Below are 20006 nucleotides of genomic sequence, written 5' to 3' on the forward strand. Positions count from 1 at the left end.
AATAACATTTTTAATTTTACTCAAACATATACTTATAAACAGCAAAATCAGATAAACTGATTCAGAAACTGAAGTGGTCTCTTAATTTTTTCCAGAGCTGTATAATAGGATATGAAAGGTAATCGGGCTCAGAATAGTGCAGGGGTCGCTGTAAGCCGGGCTTTGGTGGTCTCTCTCTCCGCTGCTCTCTGACCGGTGGACGCTGTTGGACCGGTGACGTTTCCAGCAGCGGAGCGCGCTGAGGGGCGGAGCTCACGCGGAGAGGAGCGGGGATCCACGGGACTGAGGCGAGCGTGGCGGCGGGGTCAGTGTCGGCGTTATAGTAGGAGCTGGCGTCTTTGAATCTGGCTGGTTGTCTGAATACAAAGCATAGTCCTGGCATTACCGAGCGAGCGGGTGTCCTTTTCTTCCTGGTGGTTTGTGATGTATGAATGGATAGTTGACGGTCTGTCGTCGCTCTTCGTGCCTTTTTCTGGGGGGAGTTTGGCGGTGTGGCCTAGCGACGCGCACGGAGACGGTAAAGCGCCACTGAGGGGCAGCAGCAGCAGTACAGAGCCTCCGCCGCGGGAACAGGAGCACTACAGGCCCGCCAAACGCAACTACCAGAGGTCGGTGTTTCAGACTAGACCTGTATTTACCAGAGGTTAAACCTGCGCTCTCATTTCTGTCTGAATCTTAGTTTAGTCAGGCTGTTTAACCTGTAAACACAAGCCAGTTTGCTAAACAAGCTAAAGCTAACTAGCTGAGGTTTGTTTGACAGGGTATCTGGTAGCAGTGTTTTAGCCAGCGTTAGCATTAGCACGTTAGCTAGCTAGCAACAATAACATTTTATCCGGGTGGTTAAATAACAAACTGTATGTTTTTTGGAGATACATTTCGTATGTAGTTTTGTTTTTTAAATAAACTTAAAACACGGGTTGCTTAATATAACCTAGCCAGCTAGTTAATTAGCTAAGTTGGGTACGTTTGCTTAGCTAGCTTGCTGTCTTGCTATTGAGAATCAAAAATCTCAAATGGACTAAAGCCTGTTGTCTAAAGCCAAACCAGAAAGCAAAAGTAGTTAACCTAGGTTAGCTAGCTTATGTTGAATCAACGTTAATTTTGTCCGTATTTAACTCCTTAACAGGCCAGGATTTTTAACAATTGTCTGGCTGACATTTCACCTCTACATCTTGAGGGTTTCTATTCAAGCATTACATAAAAAGCTTTCATGTTTAATAAGGAACATTTTGAGAAAAGAATAATTGTAATTGTGATAAAAAAAATATAAAAATGAATAAGTGAATCTGCCAATGTCAAAGTATTATAAATAAAATCAAAATTTTCTCTTTCCTAAACTTTATTTTAAAAACATTTTCTTCCTGAATTCAGATCAAACAGTTCATGTCTGACAAACCTTTAGTTTCGTTATGTGAGTCTAGTTTTTATGTCTGTTTTCAAACATGTAGAGTTTGGGTTGGTTCCTGTTAATGATCTGGAGTTAAGTGGAGTAAATTGTGGACTCAACAGACTTTTTGACAATATGAGCTTTCTGATTCTGACTAGGTTAACTGTTAGCTTGCTAACGCTAGGTGTCTAACTTGACTTAGCATTTATGACTATTATATTTATGAATATATAGACCTAGCACTAGCAGTGGTTTTAAACTGTTCTAGCAATAAATACGACTACATACAACATCTATATAAGAAACAAACAGTTTTTATTCTAACGCTGGACCAAACAGATTAGTTAATGTGGCTAGTTAACGTATTCCTTCCCTGATCTAAACCAATTTAACAGTCAGAAAAAAAAACTATTAACTAATAATTTGGACGTGTTGAATATGTCTTTAGTTAATCCAATATTATTTTTCCTGTCTAATGCAGTGTCCACTCACCTGATGGTATTTCGGAACACCTGGAGATCAAAAGACCTAGACGAGGTAACTGCTAAACTGCAGAATACGTGTATTAAAGTACACGTATTCTGTATTTTTTTACTGTTTAGATTGGACTCAGCTCCTAGTCAGCAGCATAAGATAAATATTTGGGTTATCTTGGATTATTTTACCCAAAGCCTGAAAATCAGCACCCCCAGTAGAGCTGGGGGATATGAGTGGGAAAAACCCATTGAGAAACTGTTTTGATGCACAATATAATTTACTGAAAAGTATAAGGAAATCTCTAGCTGTGTGTCTATGCAATACATTAAAAATAAGGATAAGAGAAATGCACTTTTTTGGTATTGCACTTACACACAACTTCATTTAGTCATGTTATTTGAAATAAAGTTGTCATGCTGGTCAATTATTGCGATGCTACTTCTACAACGGAATGTGCAGACTACTTTCAGATTTTCTAGAATACTTTTCCAAATGTATCGATATTTACAATATATTTCCCTTCCTTAAAGTATCTATTGCAGTCTATTAAACAACCCATGCTTCTCTGCAGATGTGATCGTCCGAGTTGTCAAGAAGACTTTTGCAGGCATTGCAGGGCTGTTTCGGCTACGACATCACAAGACTGGCCGTTATGGAAAGGACAAGGAGTATAAAGGCTCACAGGTTTGGCTGTACATCAGTCACTTTTGTAACAGCTTTACAATTATTAGGTGTGTAATGTTTTTGTATTGTTTTACTATGCTCTTTCTGTGTTTATCCCAGGTTGGTCATGTTACTCTGATGGGAATTGATGAAATTCACAGCAACGGCCTTAATAAATGGATGATTAATGGTGATGTTAAAATGGGTACGTTTGTCTACACTATAAAGTGGATGGGTTTGTTCTTTGTCTTAAATACTCATTTTTATTCCTCTCTTTTTTTTTCCTCAGAAAAACCAAGAGAAATGGGACTGACGTGTAAAGAGAGGACTGTGGTGAATTCCTTTCAGAATCCTCAGCCCCTTATAAAGAAGCCTGAGTAAGTAATGATATGTTCTCCATATTGACATGTCATAGTATTTGCAAGAAATTGGTGATGTAATACATGTATCATGATAGTGAGGTAATGATTAGATAAATCACAATATATTGCGATACTGTAATCAAGGCAATATACTGTGATTGTTAAAGTAAAATTTAAGTAAATACAGTGTATAAAAATTTGTCATATTTATAAAATCTATGTAAAAGAGAACTTTTTATGTGTTTAGAACAGTGGTATCTATGTAGTGTGGTCATAGGATAATTCTGTCCTAAAAGTAGTCTGTTCTGAAATTGTCTTGCTATTTACTGTGAAGCTTTAAAGGAATTATTTGCAGTCTAAATGCATGCACTTTAGGATTGTGATTTATTTTTTTGTAACAATTGTGTTGCATTATGTTGCAATTATTACAAAATGGACAATAACTTGTATATTTATTTATTTATATTAAACTCTGTGTTTTTTCATATATATTGCCAAGAATATTGTCTGAAAATTACCCTAAAATATCTTTATTTATTCATTCATTCATTTTTTTTTTAAAGAGATGCACCGTCCCCTTTTTCACAATATGGTTACGTGATTGAATGTATACATTTTATGATGGATTATAACCATCTGGCTTTCTTCTGGTATATAGTGGAGCAGTCCTGTATATGGGGAACCAGGACAGACTGAGAGAGCGACCAGGGAGGCGGTCACTGCAGCTGCTACCTTCTCGTACTGGACTAGGGCTGCCTGAGATCGAGCCCCCCAGTCGCACCCACAAGCCCTGCCTTGCTGTAGAGGAGGTAAGAAATGCACCAAACGCCCAGCCCCTTAAATGAAGGAGCTCTGATTTTTATTAAGTTACAGATAAGGTTATCAAAATATGTTTGTGTGTTTACTTGTATGTAAAAATAGTTTTAACCTACTGCACTCTACAAGTCGTGTGACTGCTTAAAATATAAAGCAGTAACTACAAAATATTATTAATTACTATTATAATCCTCTGTATTAGTTATTGTTTCTTAAAAAAATTGCTTTATTAAGACTCATTCATGCATGAAAGCACTTAAAAATAAAGTAACTTACTAGAGTAAAGAAAAACACGTTCTCCCCGTAAGGAAATAGTCAGTATATGGTTACTTGTTGAAAGGGCTCAGTTATTTAATTATGTTTATTGCTAGTTAAGGTCTTTTGGTTAATCCTGTATTTTAGGCACTGAAGGAAAGTGATCGAGAACACTACAGGAAGCTGGTGGAGATGGTGTCAGAAAAATATTCCAAGAATAAACCACTACCGTTTGGAAGGGTGAAGCCACCAAAGTAGGAACCTTATGCTTGACCTTTTTTGTTTGTTTTTAAATGTATGGTTTCTTTTTGCTAGGTTTTTCTGAGAATAAAGTTAAAATGTAGTTTAAATGTGTATAAGATGTCGTAGTTAATTGGTTGTTTGTTTGGAGGCAGTACACTAACGTAGACACCAATTCTTATGTCATTCAGCTCAACTTTTCCACTGGATGGTTACAAATCCTTTAACCATGCTTCTGAAATCAGCAAACCTGCTCCAATCAGAGGTGAGTTCATATGCTGTATCTTTGTCTCTCTCCTTTGCACACAACAAATCTTTAAATGGGGTAAATTTAACATGGTAAAATTGAAAATTGACATTACAAAGATGAAAAATGTGTTTTGTTGTTTTATTATACAAATAACTTTTTGTAGTGTCCTACTGGATTGACCTTTTCTTTGCATATACCTTCAATATCTGATTAAATTAAAAGCCATGTTTTGGTTAGAATTGTGAAGTTTCTTTGAAATACATCAGAGTGTCATGTAAGGCAAATCAAACTATACTCTCCATTCTACACTTTGTTTGGTACAAATAAAAACTCTGCATCTTTCTTGTTTCCGTACCACATTTACCCTTGATTGCATTATTTATTTCACATTAATCTGTGATGCATAAAACACCTTTTTAATATAATGAGATGTTGAATTTTTTCAATATTATGTAGCCTTAGTGCAAACATTTGGGTATTTATTTTTCTTAGCCTGTGGTGATTTTATTGCAATCCAGCAAGTTTTCACAAATACCTGAAAGTTTGCTCACTTTGTCTATTTAATATGAATTCTGCTTTTTTGTAGTCAACCCCAATGTGCCTGTGTGGAGGGAATCCGCTTCTTTAAACCGAACCAAGGAAAGGTAAGTCATGTTTTTCCCCTTAATATTTGCCCACTATTTTTTTTTTTTTGGCTTAGTTTCTCTAACATGCTTAACTTTTTGCTGCAGATTGGTTGAAGGCACTTGCAGTGCACGCCTCAATGATGCAAAAGTGAAGAAACCTGAAGAAAAGTCTTCCAAAAAGACTGTGGTGAGGAGTTCTAAATGTTTTCAATTGATTTATGTGAGTTGATTCTTGATTCTACAAGAAATAGATCCCTTAAGGGCTCAGTGTGCTCTGATCATTCTGCTTGGCACTGGCATCAGAGCCTGAGAGAGCACAATTGATAATGCCTTCTCATGTAAGGGTTTATGGAATTTCCTCCACCCACCACTCCAAGTGTGATGCTGGTCATCTCGTAGCTGATGAATCAGAGCTGGGTGTCTGGGGCTTTCAACTGCGTTAGCTACCCAGTGAACCCATCCCCACCCCCCAATGGGTTGGGTGCATTACTAGAGATTGGAAAGTTCATTTAACTGTGGATTGGGTAGTTGACTTGATTAAATTGGCTAGAAAATGGAGTATAAATTACTAAAAAGAAATCATCACAAGGTGTCCATTGGTACTTATAGTCTACTTCCTTCTGTACCTTAATTTTCTCTTTTTCATTTATTTCTCTTTCTTGCTCTCATACTCAGCCAGTAGATGTGGATCTATCTGTTGAGGTAGAGACCAGGCTGAACCTGAAGGAGAGAGAGGCAGTTGCAGTGTCCCAGCCGGATACGGGGAGGCGCTGTGAAGAGGAGTTCCCCAGACTCACTAAGGTGAACAGTTCTGTGACAGTTCTGTCCTCTATTTGTTGCATCGCATTGATTTTGGAAACGAATGATCATGTGTGTTCTGTCCTTTTAGGAAATGCAGCATGAGGTGAGTTCTGCTCTCGCACAGAGGGATCCAAACTTGGTCCTGAGCAGTGCTTTCAAACTCCGCATTACACAACGAGACCTGGCAACTCTACAGGAAGGCAGCTGGCTTAATGATGAGGTATAGTATGAAAATTGATGCAAGCTGTAGTTCAGTAGTTCTCATACTATAGTACCTGTACCACTGCTATTATGCCAAGCATCTCAAGATGTTAGACTTAATGATCTTAGGAAATTTGTGACAAGGATAGGATTCAAATTCTATATAAAAAATTTTACTGTGACTTTTAATAACGTTTTATATTTGTGTTTGTTAGTGCTTAACCTGTCAGGCCCTATATGTAAACTAAAACTTCTTGTCTCAGAATTTTCTTAATTGTAAAATGTCAGTTGGTATATTGTATTCATAATAAACAATTATTAAACATCCTGACATTATGCTGATTAAACTCCAAAAACAAACCTTCTACACAACTGGAAATTTTTTTGCAGTTTTTTTTTTTTTTGACGTCTGATTCCACTTGAGGCATGGTGTGTACTCATTGTAGAAAAAAAATGTTATTTTATATATTGTTCTTTTTTTGTATTACTGTAAAGTATAAAAGTTTAAAGACTCTTATTCTTCTCTCTATCTCTCTAAAGGTGATAAACTTCTACCTCAACCTGGTGATGGCACGCAGTGAGCAGGATGCTGGCGCTTTAAAAGTCTACTGCTTCAGCACATTTTTCTTTCCAAAGCTCCACGGGGGTGGCCATGCTGCCGTCCGGCGCTGGACCAAGGCTGTCGACCTCTTTCTACATGACATCATCCTCATACCCCTTCATCTGGGTGTCCACTGGTCTCTCATAGTGAGTCATCTACTGCAACATCACATATTGAGAGTGCCATAGAATGGGTTTTATTCAGGCCTCTGATGTCCACATAGAAACTATGTAACCTAATGTGGGGCAAAATGCCCAGGTGTAGGTTTATACAGTTAGGCCTCATAAAAATATTTGGACAGTGACTGTTTAACTGATGATGGGTTAATAAGGGAATAGCATGTGCAGTGCATGAATTAGCCTTTGCAATAATTTTTCTAATTACTTTTGAGCCCCTGAAATGAGCAGGCTTTGTAGATAAATGGTTGCAGTTCCAAAATACTTCATAGGATATTTTTGTTCAACTCACTGAATTAAACCTGGAAGTCTACACTTCAGTTGCATCTCAATAGTTGTGGTCTCATTTTGTCTACTGTGGGTTTCTGTTTTGTTATGGCTTTAAGTAGTGTCTTAATGCCTCTGTGTTGCTCGATGAGAAGTCTAAACCAGTGGTTGGCAATAAGCCGCCTGCAGGCCAGATGTGGCCCGCAAGCATGAAACATCTGGCCCATGAGGTTGTTTGAACTATAATGAACAAAAAATTAAATGCTTCTCTGGAGACTTTAGTTACCGCCTGCTCTTGTTTTTCCGCCTCTTCTTGGGCTACCTATCTCCTTATAAGGGCGTTTTTTTCCAGCCGTGTCCCAATTCACTAGCCGGGGCAGTGATAGTGTATTGGACTGCGACCCTGACGACACGGCTTCGATCCCGTGTGAGGAGCGGTGTGTTTATTTATTTTTTCTTTTCTTCTTGGGTTTACCTGCTTTGAGATCAACCGTTCTGCTATTGGGTTCAACAACCCTCTGGGCTGGAAAGCTACTTATCTGGTCCGCCACGTAATGGCACTAAGTAGTAGGGAGGCACAATGAAATATATTTGTATTGGCTAAAAAATTGCTTATGGTCAGTTAGGCCTGGACAAAAATTCAATATCGGTATTTGTCGCAATATGAAATGTTTCAATAACGGTGATATCATTTTGTGCTATATCGATATGTATTATTTACAGAATCTGTCACAGACAGGCTTTTTTTTTTTTACCGGCGTCATTCAAAGCCCATAGGATTGTTTATTTGATGGGGATATCCTGTTCCTTTTATGTATATGAATGCTTTTTGCATATTTTAGTTATTTATATTGGTAATATGTATATGTATATTGGTATATATGGTTTATGTTTGACAGTGATGTCATGTTTTTATTTTGCTATATGCAAATAAAATTGGGCATTGATTTATTTTGACATTTTTATTTCTAAAGTATCATATAGTTTTATGTGAGAGAAGGCTTAAAGACTTAAATTAAATTTTCAGACAGTAGTGTACAGATTTCCAATGCATTCCATTTATTCTTAGCAGTTTTTCGGAGCAGTTATTCTTAGCAGTTTCTCCAAAATTAAGGAATATTATATATTACAATATATTGTTATATAAATTTTGGCCGTATTGTCCAGCACTATGGTCAATATTTCAAACCAATACTTGCTGATGTACTTATTCTATGCCAGGAAACGACCAAGTGATGCTGACCGCACTACTACAGTTGTCTGACCCTGACTCATTTTTATTCATTTTTAGTTTTAAGTTATAAATGTGTGTATTGGCATCAGTCCAGAATTAACACATCCGTGCATCCCTACTAAGTAGTCTGAGATTTACACTGAAAGCCACTGTTGTTTTCTGTCTCCTGCAGGCTGTTGACTTCAGAACTAAATCTGTGAGGTCATACGACTCCATGGGCCAAAGGCATGATGACATCTGCAACCTGATACTGTGAGTGGGCATGCTGTTCTCTTTTTATCGGAACAAACAGTTCACCTTTCTGGCAGAATGTCACATACCCCTCTCTCTCTCTCTCTCTCTCTCTCTCTCCCTTTTTTTTATTTGACTTCTTTTTCTTTTTGGGCAGGATGTATCTGAAAGAGGAGCACATGGTCAAGAAAGGCAAGGACCTGGAAGAGCTGAAGTGGACAGTGAGCAGCATGCGAGCCACTGTAAGCTACAATCATTGTAGTAATTGTAATTACAGCTTAACATAACTAAACATTTTTCCTGTTCATACATTTAAAATATACTAAATATTTCAGGAGATTCCCCAGCAGAGGAATGGGAGTGACTGCGGTGTGTTTGTATGCAAGTATTCGGACTACATTGCCCGTGGACATCCCTTTACCTTCAGACAGGTAAAACAATAATTTATTTTTTTTAAAGTCTATACTTTAACCTGGTTTAATAATTCCTCTAAAATTGAAGACGTTTGTTTGGGTTTATGTGCCAAATGTTTACTGGGTAAAATAGGGTTGCAGTATAGTTTTTTTCTGTAAAATATTTAAAAATATTTTAAAACATACATTTTCAACAGATGTCACCAGAAGTCAATGATCGAACAAGTTACAGTATCAATAATGCACCTCTTGCAACCAAAATTGGAGTGAAATAAACAATACTGATCAGACTAAACATTATGACGATAGTGTATTGTATTTTGAAAAAAAATCTTTTTTTAAGCATTTTGGTGAAGATAGATAGATAGATGGATAGATGGATAGATGGATAGATGGATAGATAGATAGATAGATGGATAGATAGATAGATAGATAGATAGATAGATAGATAGATAGATAGATAGAAAGAACTTTATTGATCCCTTTGGGAGGTTCCCTCAGGGAAATTAGGGTTCCAGTAGCAGCATCAATACAGTACACACAGATAGAAACAAAGAGTAGGTGACAGGGAGTAATAAAATAAAACTGAACAATCTTACAATATAAAGTGCAAAGCAAGTAGACAAAAGTATAAAACAGCAAATATAATTAGTATAACTATAAATATAAATATGCAGTGAATGTATTTGAATAGAATTTTTATTGCACTTATTCCGTATGTATTATTTTATTGCGCTTAGTCCGTATGTGTTATTTTATTGCACTTAGTCCATTTGAGTTGCTACTTCATTGTTAAATCATTGTTAAAGAAAACTGATCCAACTGTACAGTTCATTAGAGAATCTATCAAGTCCTGTTTACTGGTGGATCTAGTATGCATGGAAGAGTGCCAGCATAGCAGTTTCTAAGAATCCACAACTATGAATGCAACCATAAATATTGTCATTATCATGAAAATGTCTTTAAATATCAGGATTTGTTTTAACATGTTGCCCAAGTCTAGATCAGAGTCTCTTAATATTGCAACTAAGGGTTTTCATACTGTATTTTCTTTGTCCTGTCTCTTACTTCTCTCTGTAGTGTCACATGCCCTATTTCCGGAAGGCGATGATCTGGGAGATTCTGAAGCAGAAACTGCTGCAGTAGGAGGACAGTGAACTGTCTGAACTTGACCAAAGCCCTGGACCACACCACACGTTCATCCTCCACAGTTTCTGTACTTACAGAGATTTAGAACAGAAAAACCTGATTCCATTCTAGTATATCTAGTCACTCCAGTCTTAAACTTTTCCAATCAGCCTAACAACTCATAGTGTTGTTTCTTTTTCTACCAGTTACTGGATCTTTCGGTTGGCAGTTTGCTGATGGATAAGGCTAGACAGTAAGGCACTGGAATGGATTGGATAGTGGAGTTTTTTTTTAGGGCACCTTTGTTAATGAAGCGCCTCATCATTCCAAGCATTATCCGAGCATTATCGCCCCCTAGGGGTCAGTCTGCATATACCTTCTGGATTTGGAGAGATATGGGCTCATGTTGGAGGATTTAAATGCACACAGAAGGAGTATAAGATAACCTTTTTTATGGTTGTGTTGGGCTGCTGAACTTCTTTTGAGAAGACTGCAATTCTTTTTTTCGGTGTGATTGGCCATGCAGTGTAGACTGACCCTAAGAATGGATATACAGTATCTATACACTGTCCCCCACATGTTTGGATGAGTAGGAAAAAGAAGATATTATTTATTGCTAAAGGAGTGCGCAAGTCTTAATTCAGCGGGGTGTGAAACACGCTATGGACTGTTATTCGCTGACAGCAATCGTAAGCAGTGGCAGAAGTGAATGTATATGAGAACTATGGTACTTGAGCTGTGTATTATTGCAGTGTAAAGCGACAGTATTTATTCAGTGGACTGGTTTTGTCCAAATGTGTACATACGTAAACTCAGCCCAAAGTGCCTTAATATAAGTTTGTCCTTTATTTTGGCTACGTTCACACAGCAGGTGAAAGTGGCTAAAAATCTGGTTTTCTCACCAAACCCAATGCTTATTTTAGGCTATTTACACTATCTTTTGTGATGTGTGATTTATATGACGTGAAGTTTAATTTTCATCCTCACCAGAATCAGCTCTAAAGGATTTCCAGGGGCTGATGGTGGGCTTATCACCAAGAATGTGTTCAAAGCTTGCAGTAAAAATGGGCATAATATTCGACCTTGCATATTTTTTGGTTTGTGTCCTTTCTTTAAATTTCATTTAAGCTTCTTATTGCTCTTTGATAATACAGCCATGCCCTGTGTCTGTGTTATTCATGTTATTTATTTTATTTAAAACATTCAGTGACACAGCAATTGCAAGCCTTCTAAATAGCCTTCCAAATACCTGTTTCCTCTTTATTCTGCATGAAACCCTCCCTCACTGCTGTTGTCCATTTTCCCTTTTCCTTGACGTAAAGCTTTATTAATTCTGATCTGGCTTTGAGTCGCATCGCTGTGAATTGGAAATGTATCGGGTTTCAGTTCCACATAACTGAAATTAAAAATATCAGATTCACAGTACAAATCTGTGTCACATGATATAACACAAAAAATCTGTTTTGGGCCACTATTACCTGCTGTGTGAATGCAGTTGTTAAATTTTAGTACTAATTAGCCTGAATATTTTTTTGAGTGTTAAGGAATGTTCAACACTTCTTAAACAGAACTGGAGACATGCTTTGAGTGTGTCTGTGTGTATGCTAATGAGTGAGTGTGTGAGCACATGTGCTTGCCTGAATTTAGGTATTACACAGGTCTGTATTATATGATTGGTGTGTATGATGGGTATGCACTCTTCACAATGAAGGTGCTTTAAATGGTTCTTTAAGTAAAGCTGTAAAAGACCCACTTTTAGTTCTGTAGAGGACATAAAGTGGAGGTTCCTCAGAACTGTTGGGTCCTTTCACATCTAACTGTTTGTTTTGTATGGATTGGACTTTTTATTTTGGTCTGGGAAAAAAAAAAAGGTGTGAACGGTCCAGAAAAAGGACCAAAATTTGGGCCAAACAAAAGAGGTGGTCTTGATCCAGATCTACTGAACCATTGTTCGGTTCATTTGCAGTGTAAAAGCACTTTTCTAGATGTTTGAATAGATGTCTGAATAGGCTCTGTAAACAAACCGAACCATGGTTCTGTTAATCCAAGCTTTGGTCTGGCCTATGGTTTGTGGTACCTTTCTCACCTGCTGTTTTTTTTTTTTTTTTTCACCACAACAAAGTGTCAAAGTCAAGACACAACAAGGTAGAGGTAAAAGCATGGGCATTACTTGAGGAACCATCCTATGAGGCACCTTTATTTAGAGTGTGACAGATCAGATTTCTCTATATTTTTGTTTTCTTTTTTGATCATTACATGCTGTATTCAAACTGCAAGTGTTTTCTGGGTTCTATTTAATTAAACTGGAAGCAGTGAACAGTAATGAATGCCAAATGCACTTTCTCTGACCCTCAGAGTGCTTTTCTGTGACTGTTTTAGCGCCACTGTTAAAATAATAAAAAAATTCATAATAAGACATAATTATGTTGATAGTAAAGTTGTAATACTTTGGGAATAAAGTCATGAAATTACACAGTAAAGTGCTATTGGGGAAAAGTCTCCAGGACACTGAGGAACTTTATTAATCATTTTTATATCAGTTGCACCATTACTCAATAACCTGCACCATAAGTGCCAGATTGTCATTAGTATAAGGACTCTTGAAAAGTCTGTTTGTTTAACTACAATCCCTCTTCAAATGGCTTTGAGATTTCAACATCACTAGTCACGAACACTTGAGTTCTGCTGCTGTCTCCCTCAACCAAAGTATGTTTCTTTCACGTCCATCTGCAACATTTGCAGTTGTTTCAGTGCCATACACTACAGGAGATTGATTATTGATAATGAAAGTATAACAAATGGTGTTTACTGTTCTTTATATAAAAAAAAAGCTTTAGCCTTATTCTTGAAATCTTATGACTTTATTCCTTAAAGTTGTACTATTTTTATATTCTCAAACAGTGGCCCTAAAACTACAGTTTGCATTTCTAATGAAGGAATGGCCTTTTTAAAGGAGCAGCAAGTAGCATTTTGATCCTCAGTCAGTTGCATTAGTGCAGTGTGTCCCTGACTCACAGTTGACTGGATGATTTAGGTTTAATAGATTTAGTTTTTGCCAGAGTTCAACATTCCATGTCTGTAACCTTTGTGTAAAATACATTATTACCTTTAATATAAATTTCTACTTTCTGCTCCTTCCATCAGAATTCTAGTCACTACAAAGTTACATTTCTCATTTTGACTGAGCTTGAGTATTGACTTATCTTAACCTGTTCATATCTTGTGATCATTTGGAAGAATGAGGAGTGTGAGAGAGCTGGACACCTGTGTGTGTGTGTGTGTGTGTGTGTGTGTGTGTGTGTGTGTGTGTGTGTTATTACAGACAGTTGGAGATGCTGAAGTCTACTGTAAATGCGCTGATATGTTTTTGTCATACATGCAGATTGTTGGTTATTTTTTTAAGTAATAAAAGAACAGTGGAGGAAAAAATATTACCTGTCTTCGTTTGTTGTTTATCTTTATTGGGATTCCCAACCTGCATATCTAAATACTTCCCGAATATTGATCAGGGTGTCCATGGACCCTGGCAGACCCACAGATGCCCCCTTGGTTGAAAAAGGTTATTAAAGCATCCTGTAGGCCGGCAAATAAAGAGATAAAGTTCCCTAATGTGCCGTTGTGGGGGAAAAAAGTGCCTATTCTTGCATGACAGAACTAGACAGTTGTCCACCAACGTGTGTTTCAGAACTTTCGAATCGGACAGTTCTTCGCGCCTGACACTCCTGAAACTCCCCCCTCTTTGACTAGGTCTGCCTAACAACAGAGCGATCTATATTCTGATTGGCTCAATGAGAGTACATTATAATATACCGCCAATGGATTGGCAAGCGTGAGAAATACCATGTGTGAGCGTGTGAACTCGCTGAGGCGCGTGCCACACGCTCAAAGCGTGAGACTTGCGAACACTGTGTGACTTCTTGTTGTAGATGTGACTTGTAAAATATTCCAGATGTTTCAGATTGGGTAATGTGTTACAATAACAGGAATGAGTGAAACCCAGGGACGCAACTCAAATGTGTATTTTTACTCAAATATTAAGGATTTATTTAATATATTAAAGCATAAATGGGATTTGGGGGCAGGCAACAATGCAAAAAAAAAACACCTCTAAAGGATTTTAATAATTATATATTTATGGTAAAGTTTATAGTCAGGTAACACGCTATTTTTTTCAGTGTTCTAAGTAGTTTTTATTAATGTTTTAAATACACCTCTTAGTTTTGCAATTAGGTCAGTGTGCAAGACACTATGCTTAATAATACAATGTATTTTAAAGTTATTTTGTGTTCACATTTATACATGTAATTTCCTGGGGACAGAAAGGGCACCCATTCAGTGGAATATGCCATGTAGTAAACCGCTCTTCAAAACGTCTTAAAAATACAATTCTGGTTTATTGTCCAATTTGTAATGTTTAAATTAGCCTTTATTTGTCTGTGTTTTCAGTGTTGTATCATATCAGAAAGAATATCATTAGCAAAAGTTCCTTAGAAATCATGATATTATTTTAGGGTTGGATTAGTATGTTGAAAGCAGTAAAAGACACTAAAATGTGCAGGACACAGAGTCTTTTACCTCTTTTTATCATTAATGACAGCACACCGCTAGAGGGAGCCCGCGAGTCACTGAGCTCGACCAGTCAATGATGGAAAAGGGCCTCACCACTTGTCCTGGGTCAGTGTAACGTTCGGCAGTTTAATCTGACCGTATCAAGCTAAATTCGAAAATAGAAAATTGGGTTTAAAACTTAATTATTGTTTTTTTTTTCATTCAGTATAGTGAAAAAGAAATGTGTTTTTATCCATTTTTTTCAATGATCTATCTACATATTTTCGTTTCAGCCTTTCACAAACAGAATTTAAAAATATATAAAAGTTGAATCTTTTCTAGATTTTCAGATTTGTCCATTTTTGTGTATTATAACAGAAATCTGATGGTATAATACAATAATAAAAAAAATCAGAAAATCAAGAAAAGATTCATTTTTCATTTTTTCTGAAATTCTGATAGTGAGGGGCAGAGATGAAAAAAGTAAAATAAAAAAAATGAAAACATATTTCTTGTTCACTGCACTACATTATAAAACTAAAATAATGAGTTTTTACATCAAATTTTGTGTTCATGCATTTTGCCTAAAACAGTCAAAAATGAAATTAATAATCGTTGCATTGACCATCCTGGATATTCCTTATATAAAGTATAAGTGGAATTAAGTATTTCTTTAAAAACGTAAAGAAAGTTTACCTGTATATTTTCATTTTTCTATAGTAAACAGGGTAAAGGTGTATATGTATTTAGAAGTATATAGACATCCTTTGAAAATGTTATGCATGCTCAAAAATATTAATGATGGAAAAATAAAAGTTTTTATCTCTATTTTTAACTTCATCAGGTGTGTTTGTGTTCAGTGTTTAAGCTGGTAGACCCTGCAGCTTACACTTCAGTTCTTTACAGTTTCACAGGCCCTACAATTGAACCCTGTGGAACTCCAGCATTTACAATAGTTTCTGTATTAGTCATAAAAATATTTAGCATTTTAGACCCATACTGCTTTCACTGCCAGTTGCTTGTTTTAACTCTTCCAAATGAAACCTATTTTTTTTCTCTTTTGTTCAACTCTGAATCTAACAATACTTATAATTAACTATTCAATACATGTGCTGATCAAACTTAATTTTTACAAGGTTTTTAAACCGAAGATGTTTACAAAACTTGTGACATTTAAAAAGTATATTTAAAAGCTAAGATGAGACCAAGTCCATTAATTCCTTTGATTTGCTCTTAAGAAAGTCTTTTTTTTAAAGACCCTTTTCTTTTGTTATTTATAACAACAAAAAAAATCACTCCTGTTAATGGCACTCACTCCTGTTACTGGAACTCACTCCTGTTACTGGAACTCACTCCTGTTACTGGAACTCACTCCTGTTACTGGCACTCATTCTTGTTACTTTTTTCATGTTTTGAGTAACAGGAATACATTTTTTGGCATAGAATTAGCAAAAAAACTGAAAAAAAGATGCATGCATGGCGACACTGAGCAGCACTTCAGAAGAACCAACGAATGTAATTCCTGTTGTAGATGTGACTTGTAGAATGTTAAAGATGTTTCAGATGCAGTAATGTGTTACGGTAACAGGAATGAGTAAAACCCAGGGACACAACTAAAACTACATCTCTGAAGGATTTTAATAAAAGTTTTTAATTAGAGAGTGGGGACATGTAACAAATGCTATTTTTCAGAGTTCTAAGTTGTTTTTATTTACTTTTTAACTACATATCTTACTTGTGCAACCTAGTTTTTCACTCACGTGTACACCTGTACTCTGTGACCTGACAATACAAATCTTGAATCTGGAAAATAGGTCAATGTACAAGACAAAATAATAATGCATTTTAAAGTTATTTTTTGTGCACATTTATAAATGTAATTTCCTGCACACAGAAATGGCACCAATTCAGTGGAATATGCCATAAGTATTTCCAATATTCCAATATTTCCAAAAGTGGTCAGACATTAATGACTGTGTGTTGAGTTATTTTGGGGGCAGAGCAAATTTACACTGTTATACAAAGTGTACACTGACTACTTTACCTTGTATCAAAGTGTCATATCCTCAGTGTTGTCCCATGTGAAGATATAATAAAATATTTACAAAAATGTAAAGTGTGTACTCACTTTTGTGAGATGTTGTGCATTGTTTTGTACAGCAATAAACAGTGTCGTAGAACATGACTCTTGAAATCTTTAAAGTGTGCGTGGCAAAATAATGGCTTATATTATTTTATTCCGTTTGAAAATTTGCAGTATTTGTAAAGTTGTTGTTTTTTGGAGGGCCTTTAGCTTTCTATGCTAAGTAGGCATTGCCATGAGCACCTAAACACAGCATTAAACAATGAATCTGTTAGCCTGTTATATGTGACCTCATGTTAGTCTGTGTATGAGTCTTTATTATGAGGTAATGAAGGGCAGCAGTGCTCCGTTACATCAATATAGGTCCAGTATTATCAGTCCATGTATTTTATTGGTGTTTAAAAAAAGGACAGGGCATAAAACTGACAATATACACAAACAGTAAACAAACTCTCTCTTTTCACACATGAGGAGAACACAGTGTGCATTGTAAGTGTTCTGTTCCAGAAGGTTCTTCTGAGGGCATTTTCCAGTGCTGGTAACTCCGCCCTGTTCAGCAGGAAAGTAGGCCGTCACCGCTCGGCCTGTGTAAGTCTGAATTAGCCTTCGGAAACAAAAACAGCCGTTCTCACCTGAGCACAGCACCTACTTCCTGCCTGGCTTCACATGATCCACTGGTTAATTTATTAATAAACACTCAATTATTCAAGTACTTCTGTGTGTGTGTGTGTGTGTGATGGAAGAGTCAGCAGCTGGTGCTCATGTGAGGGTAAGAAGATCTGGTCAGACTGCACGCCGACTGTCCTTCACACAATATCATGGGGACGAAATACAACCCCAAATCAAAAAAGTATGGAAAATGCAAATGTCTCTTACAATTGACTTTCAGTTGATTGCAGACTGCTCAACCTATTGTGCATCCATACCTGCATCCATTTCAGGCTTGCAACATATATATATATATATATATATATATATATATATATATATATATATATATATATATATATATATATATATATATATATAAAGGCACAAGCAATAAACCAATCAGCATGCTGCTTGCCATTCTCTTTAAGAGTTATGTGACTTTGGTGCATTGCTATTTAAATGGTGCAGCCGCCTGGACGTGTCCAAAACTTCTCTGCAGAGAAAACTGATATGCTAGAAATTAACCTGAACACACCTCACACCTTCAAAACCACCATCTCCATCAGTGTAAATAGATTTACAAGCACTGTTGCTATTTCAGTGAAACAGGCAGAAGGCGTAAAAATAGGCTATTGGTGTGGTATAAGATTGCAATGAGCTTTGTGTTGTGCCTTGCACATGGTATAAAATAGGGCCCAAAGTATTAAAGACAGTATATGCTGCTTTAAGACCTCATGAAATGTGAAAATCTAACTCCCTTCTAATCTTTTTTCTTTTTAAACATTTATTTTTTTTCTCACACATTGGTTACAAACCAAGACTTTTGCAGATGCTGTACCAAATCATGATTACAATCACCTGTTAGCATCTCCTGCTTAAGGGTCCACTGTTTAGTCCATTTAGTTTTTCAATTCATTACTTGCCCTAAATTTCCCTTATCCTAAAGTGTTGCAGAGCTGAACTGCAGGAATAGATGTATACTAAAAAACTAAATTAAACTGAGCAGACAAAACATGAAATTTCATTCATTCTCCAATCAAATATACAGTACAGGCCAAAAGTTTGGACACACCTTCTCATTTAAGGCGTTTTCTTTATTTTCATGACTATTTACATTGTAGATTCTCACTGAAGGCATCAAAACTATGAATGAACACATGTGGAGTTTTATGTACTTAACAAAAAATGACCTGAACCAAATCCAGATGGTTTTGGGTGAGCTGGACCGCAGAGTGAAGGCAAAGGGGCCAACAAAACAGGTGGTAAACACCTCTGGAAACTCCTTCAAGACTGTTGGAAAACCATTTCAGGTGACCACCTCTTGAAGCTCATTGACAGAATGCTGCCAAGAGTGTGCAAAGCAGTAATCAGAGCAAAGGGTGCCTATTTTAAAGAAACTAGAATATACATTTTTTTTAGTTATTTCACCTTTTTTGTTAAGTACATAACTCCAAATGTGTGTCATAGTTTTGAGAATCTACAATGTAAATAGTCATGAAAATATAGAAAACGCATTGAAAAAGAGAAGGTGTGTCCAAACTTTTGGCCTGTACTGTAAGTCAGAGAAAATATAAGAAATGCTGCACTTTAGCATCCTTCCAACCTTTTCTGATTTTGGGGTTATACTTCTCACTTGATCCCACAGATCTGGACTCTGTAGCTGGTGTGTAAACAAAATGGCTGAGCAGTACATGTATTTTATAAGCATTAAGAAACTTTACATGTTTACATGTGTTCATTGTCATAGATCTGTATATCCAAAAACATGTTTTTTATAAATGGCAGTTATTTGCATAGGATTCGAACAGATTATAAAGAACCAATAAATTCAATATAAGAAATGAAATAGACTCACTGGCCACTGGCTCAAAAACCCTTAATGTATGCTAGGGGTGTCCAATCCTAATATAATGTTTTAATATAGCACTCCCACCAGCACAGATGTGGAGAATAAGACCTGGGCACCCCTGGTGTCCAGATTACATGCTCATAAAGGACCTGTATGGGTATCCTAAATGGGCACCAGGAAATGTGTCCACAGTTTCCATGTTTACCCCCACATATGAATGCCAGTGATGGGAACAGGGGCCTGTTATATCAGGGCCCATTTGTAAAACCCAACTGGGTCCCATTTGAATATGTACACTTACAAAGTGTTTTTTATCTGGCTGATCTTCTAAAGAACATCTAGTAAACACATTTCCTTAAATCTGAACACATGTGTACAACTTCTGTAACTGTACACTGTACCAACACAGATCAAGCATAACATTGTGACCACCTCTTCGTTACTTATTATTACATAATTTATCCATCTTATCAGCTCTGCTTTTCATATAGAAACATTTTCTATTTCTATAATTACAGGCTATACTCCTTCTAAGTCTCTGCATACTTTATTTATTGTATTTTTCGCACTATAAGCCGCACTGGATTATAAGGAGCATTATGCAACACTAGTAAGGCACAGTGGTGTCGCTGCTGGGTGGCAAAACCAGGGTTCGTGCACCATTTTAAAAGTCAAATTTAATTCTTTTTAAGACGTTAGTATGTTAGCTAATCCGCCGCTAATATTAGCTAGCTCTTCGCTAACCTC

The 20006-nt window shown here is 36.6% G+C and overlaps 1 protein-coding gene across 1 annotated transcript; it reads left to right on the forward strand.

Moving 5' to 3' along the window:
- Nucleotides 1–246: 246 nt before the first annotated feature.
- On the forward strand, nt 247–13559 carry senp2 (SUMO specific peptidase 2). The gene is made up of 17 exons (XM_007248799.4): nt 247–608; nt 1869–1924; nt 2436–2548; nt 2648–2732; nt 2817–2904; nt 3548–3698; nt 4108–4214; nt 4392–4465; nt 5037–5094; nt 5182–5263; nt 5752–5877; nt 5966–6097; nt 6619–6825; nt 8529–8608; nt 8745–8829; nt 8923–9018; nt 10081–13559. The coding sequence occupies exons 1-17, from the start codon at nt 424–426 to the stop codon at nt 10144–10146; spliced, it is 1791 nt and encodes a 596-aa protein (XP_007248861.3). The 5' UTR covers nt 247–423; the 3' UTR covers nt 10147–13559.
- The last annotated feature ends 6447 nt before the right edge of the window (nt 13560–20006 follow it).

Source organism: Astyanax mexicanus, chromosome 5, assembly GCF_023375975.1.
Source record: "Astyanax mexicanus isolate ESR-SI-001 chromosome 5, AstMex3_surface, whole genome shotgun sequence".
Lineage (NCBI taxonomy): Eukaryota > Metazoa > Chordata > Actinopteri > Characiformes > Acestrorhamphidae > Astyanax > Astyanax mexicanus.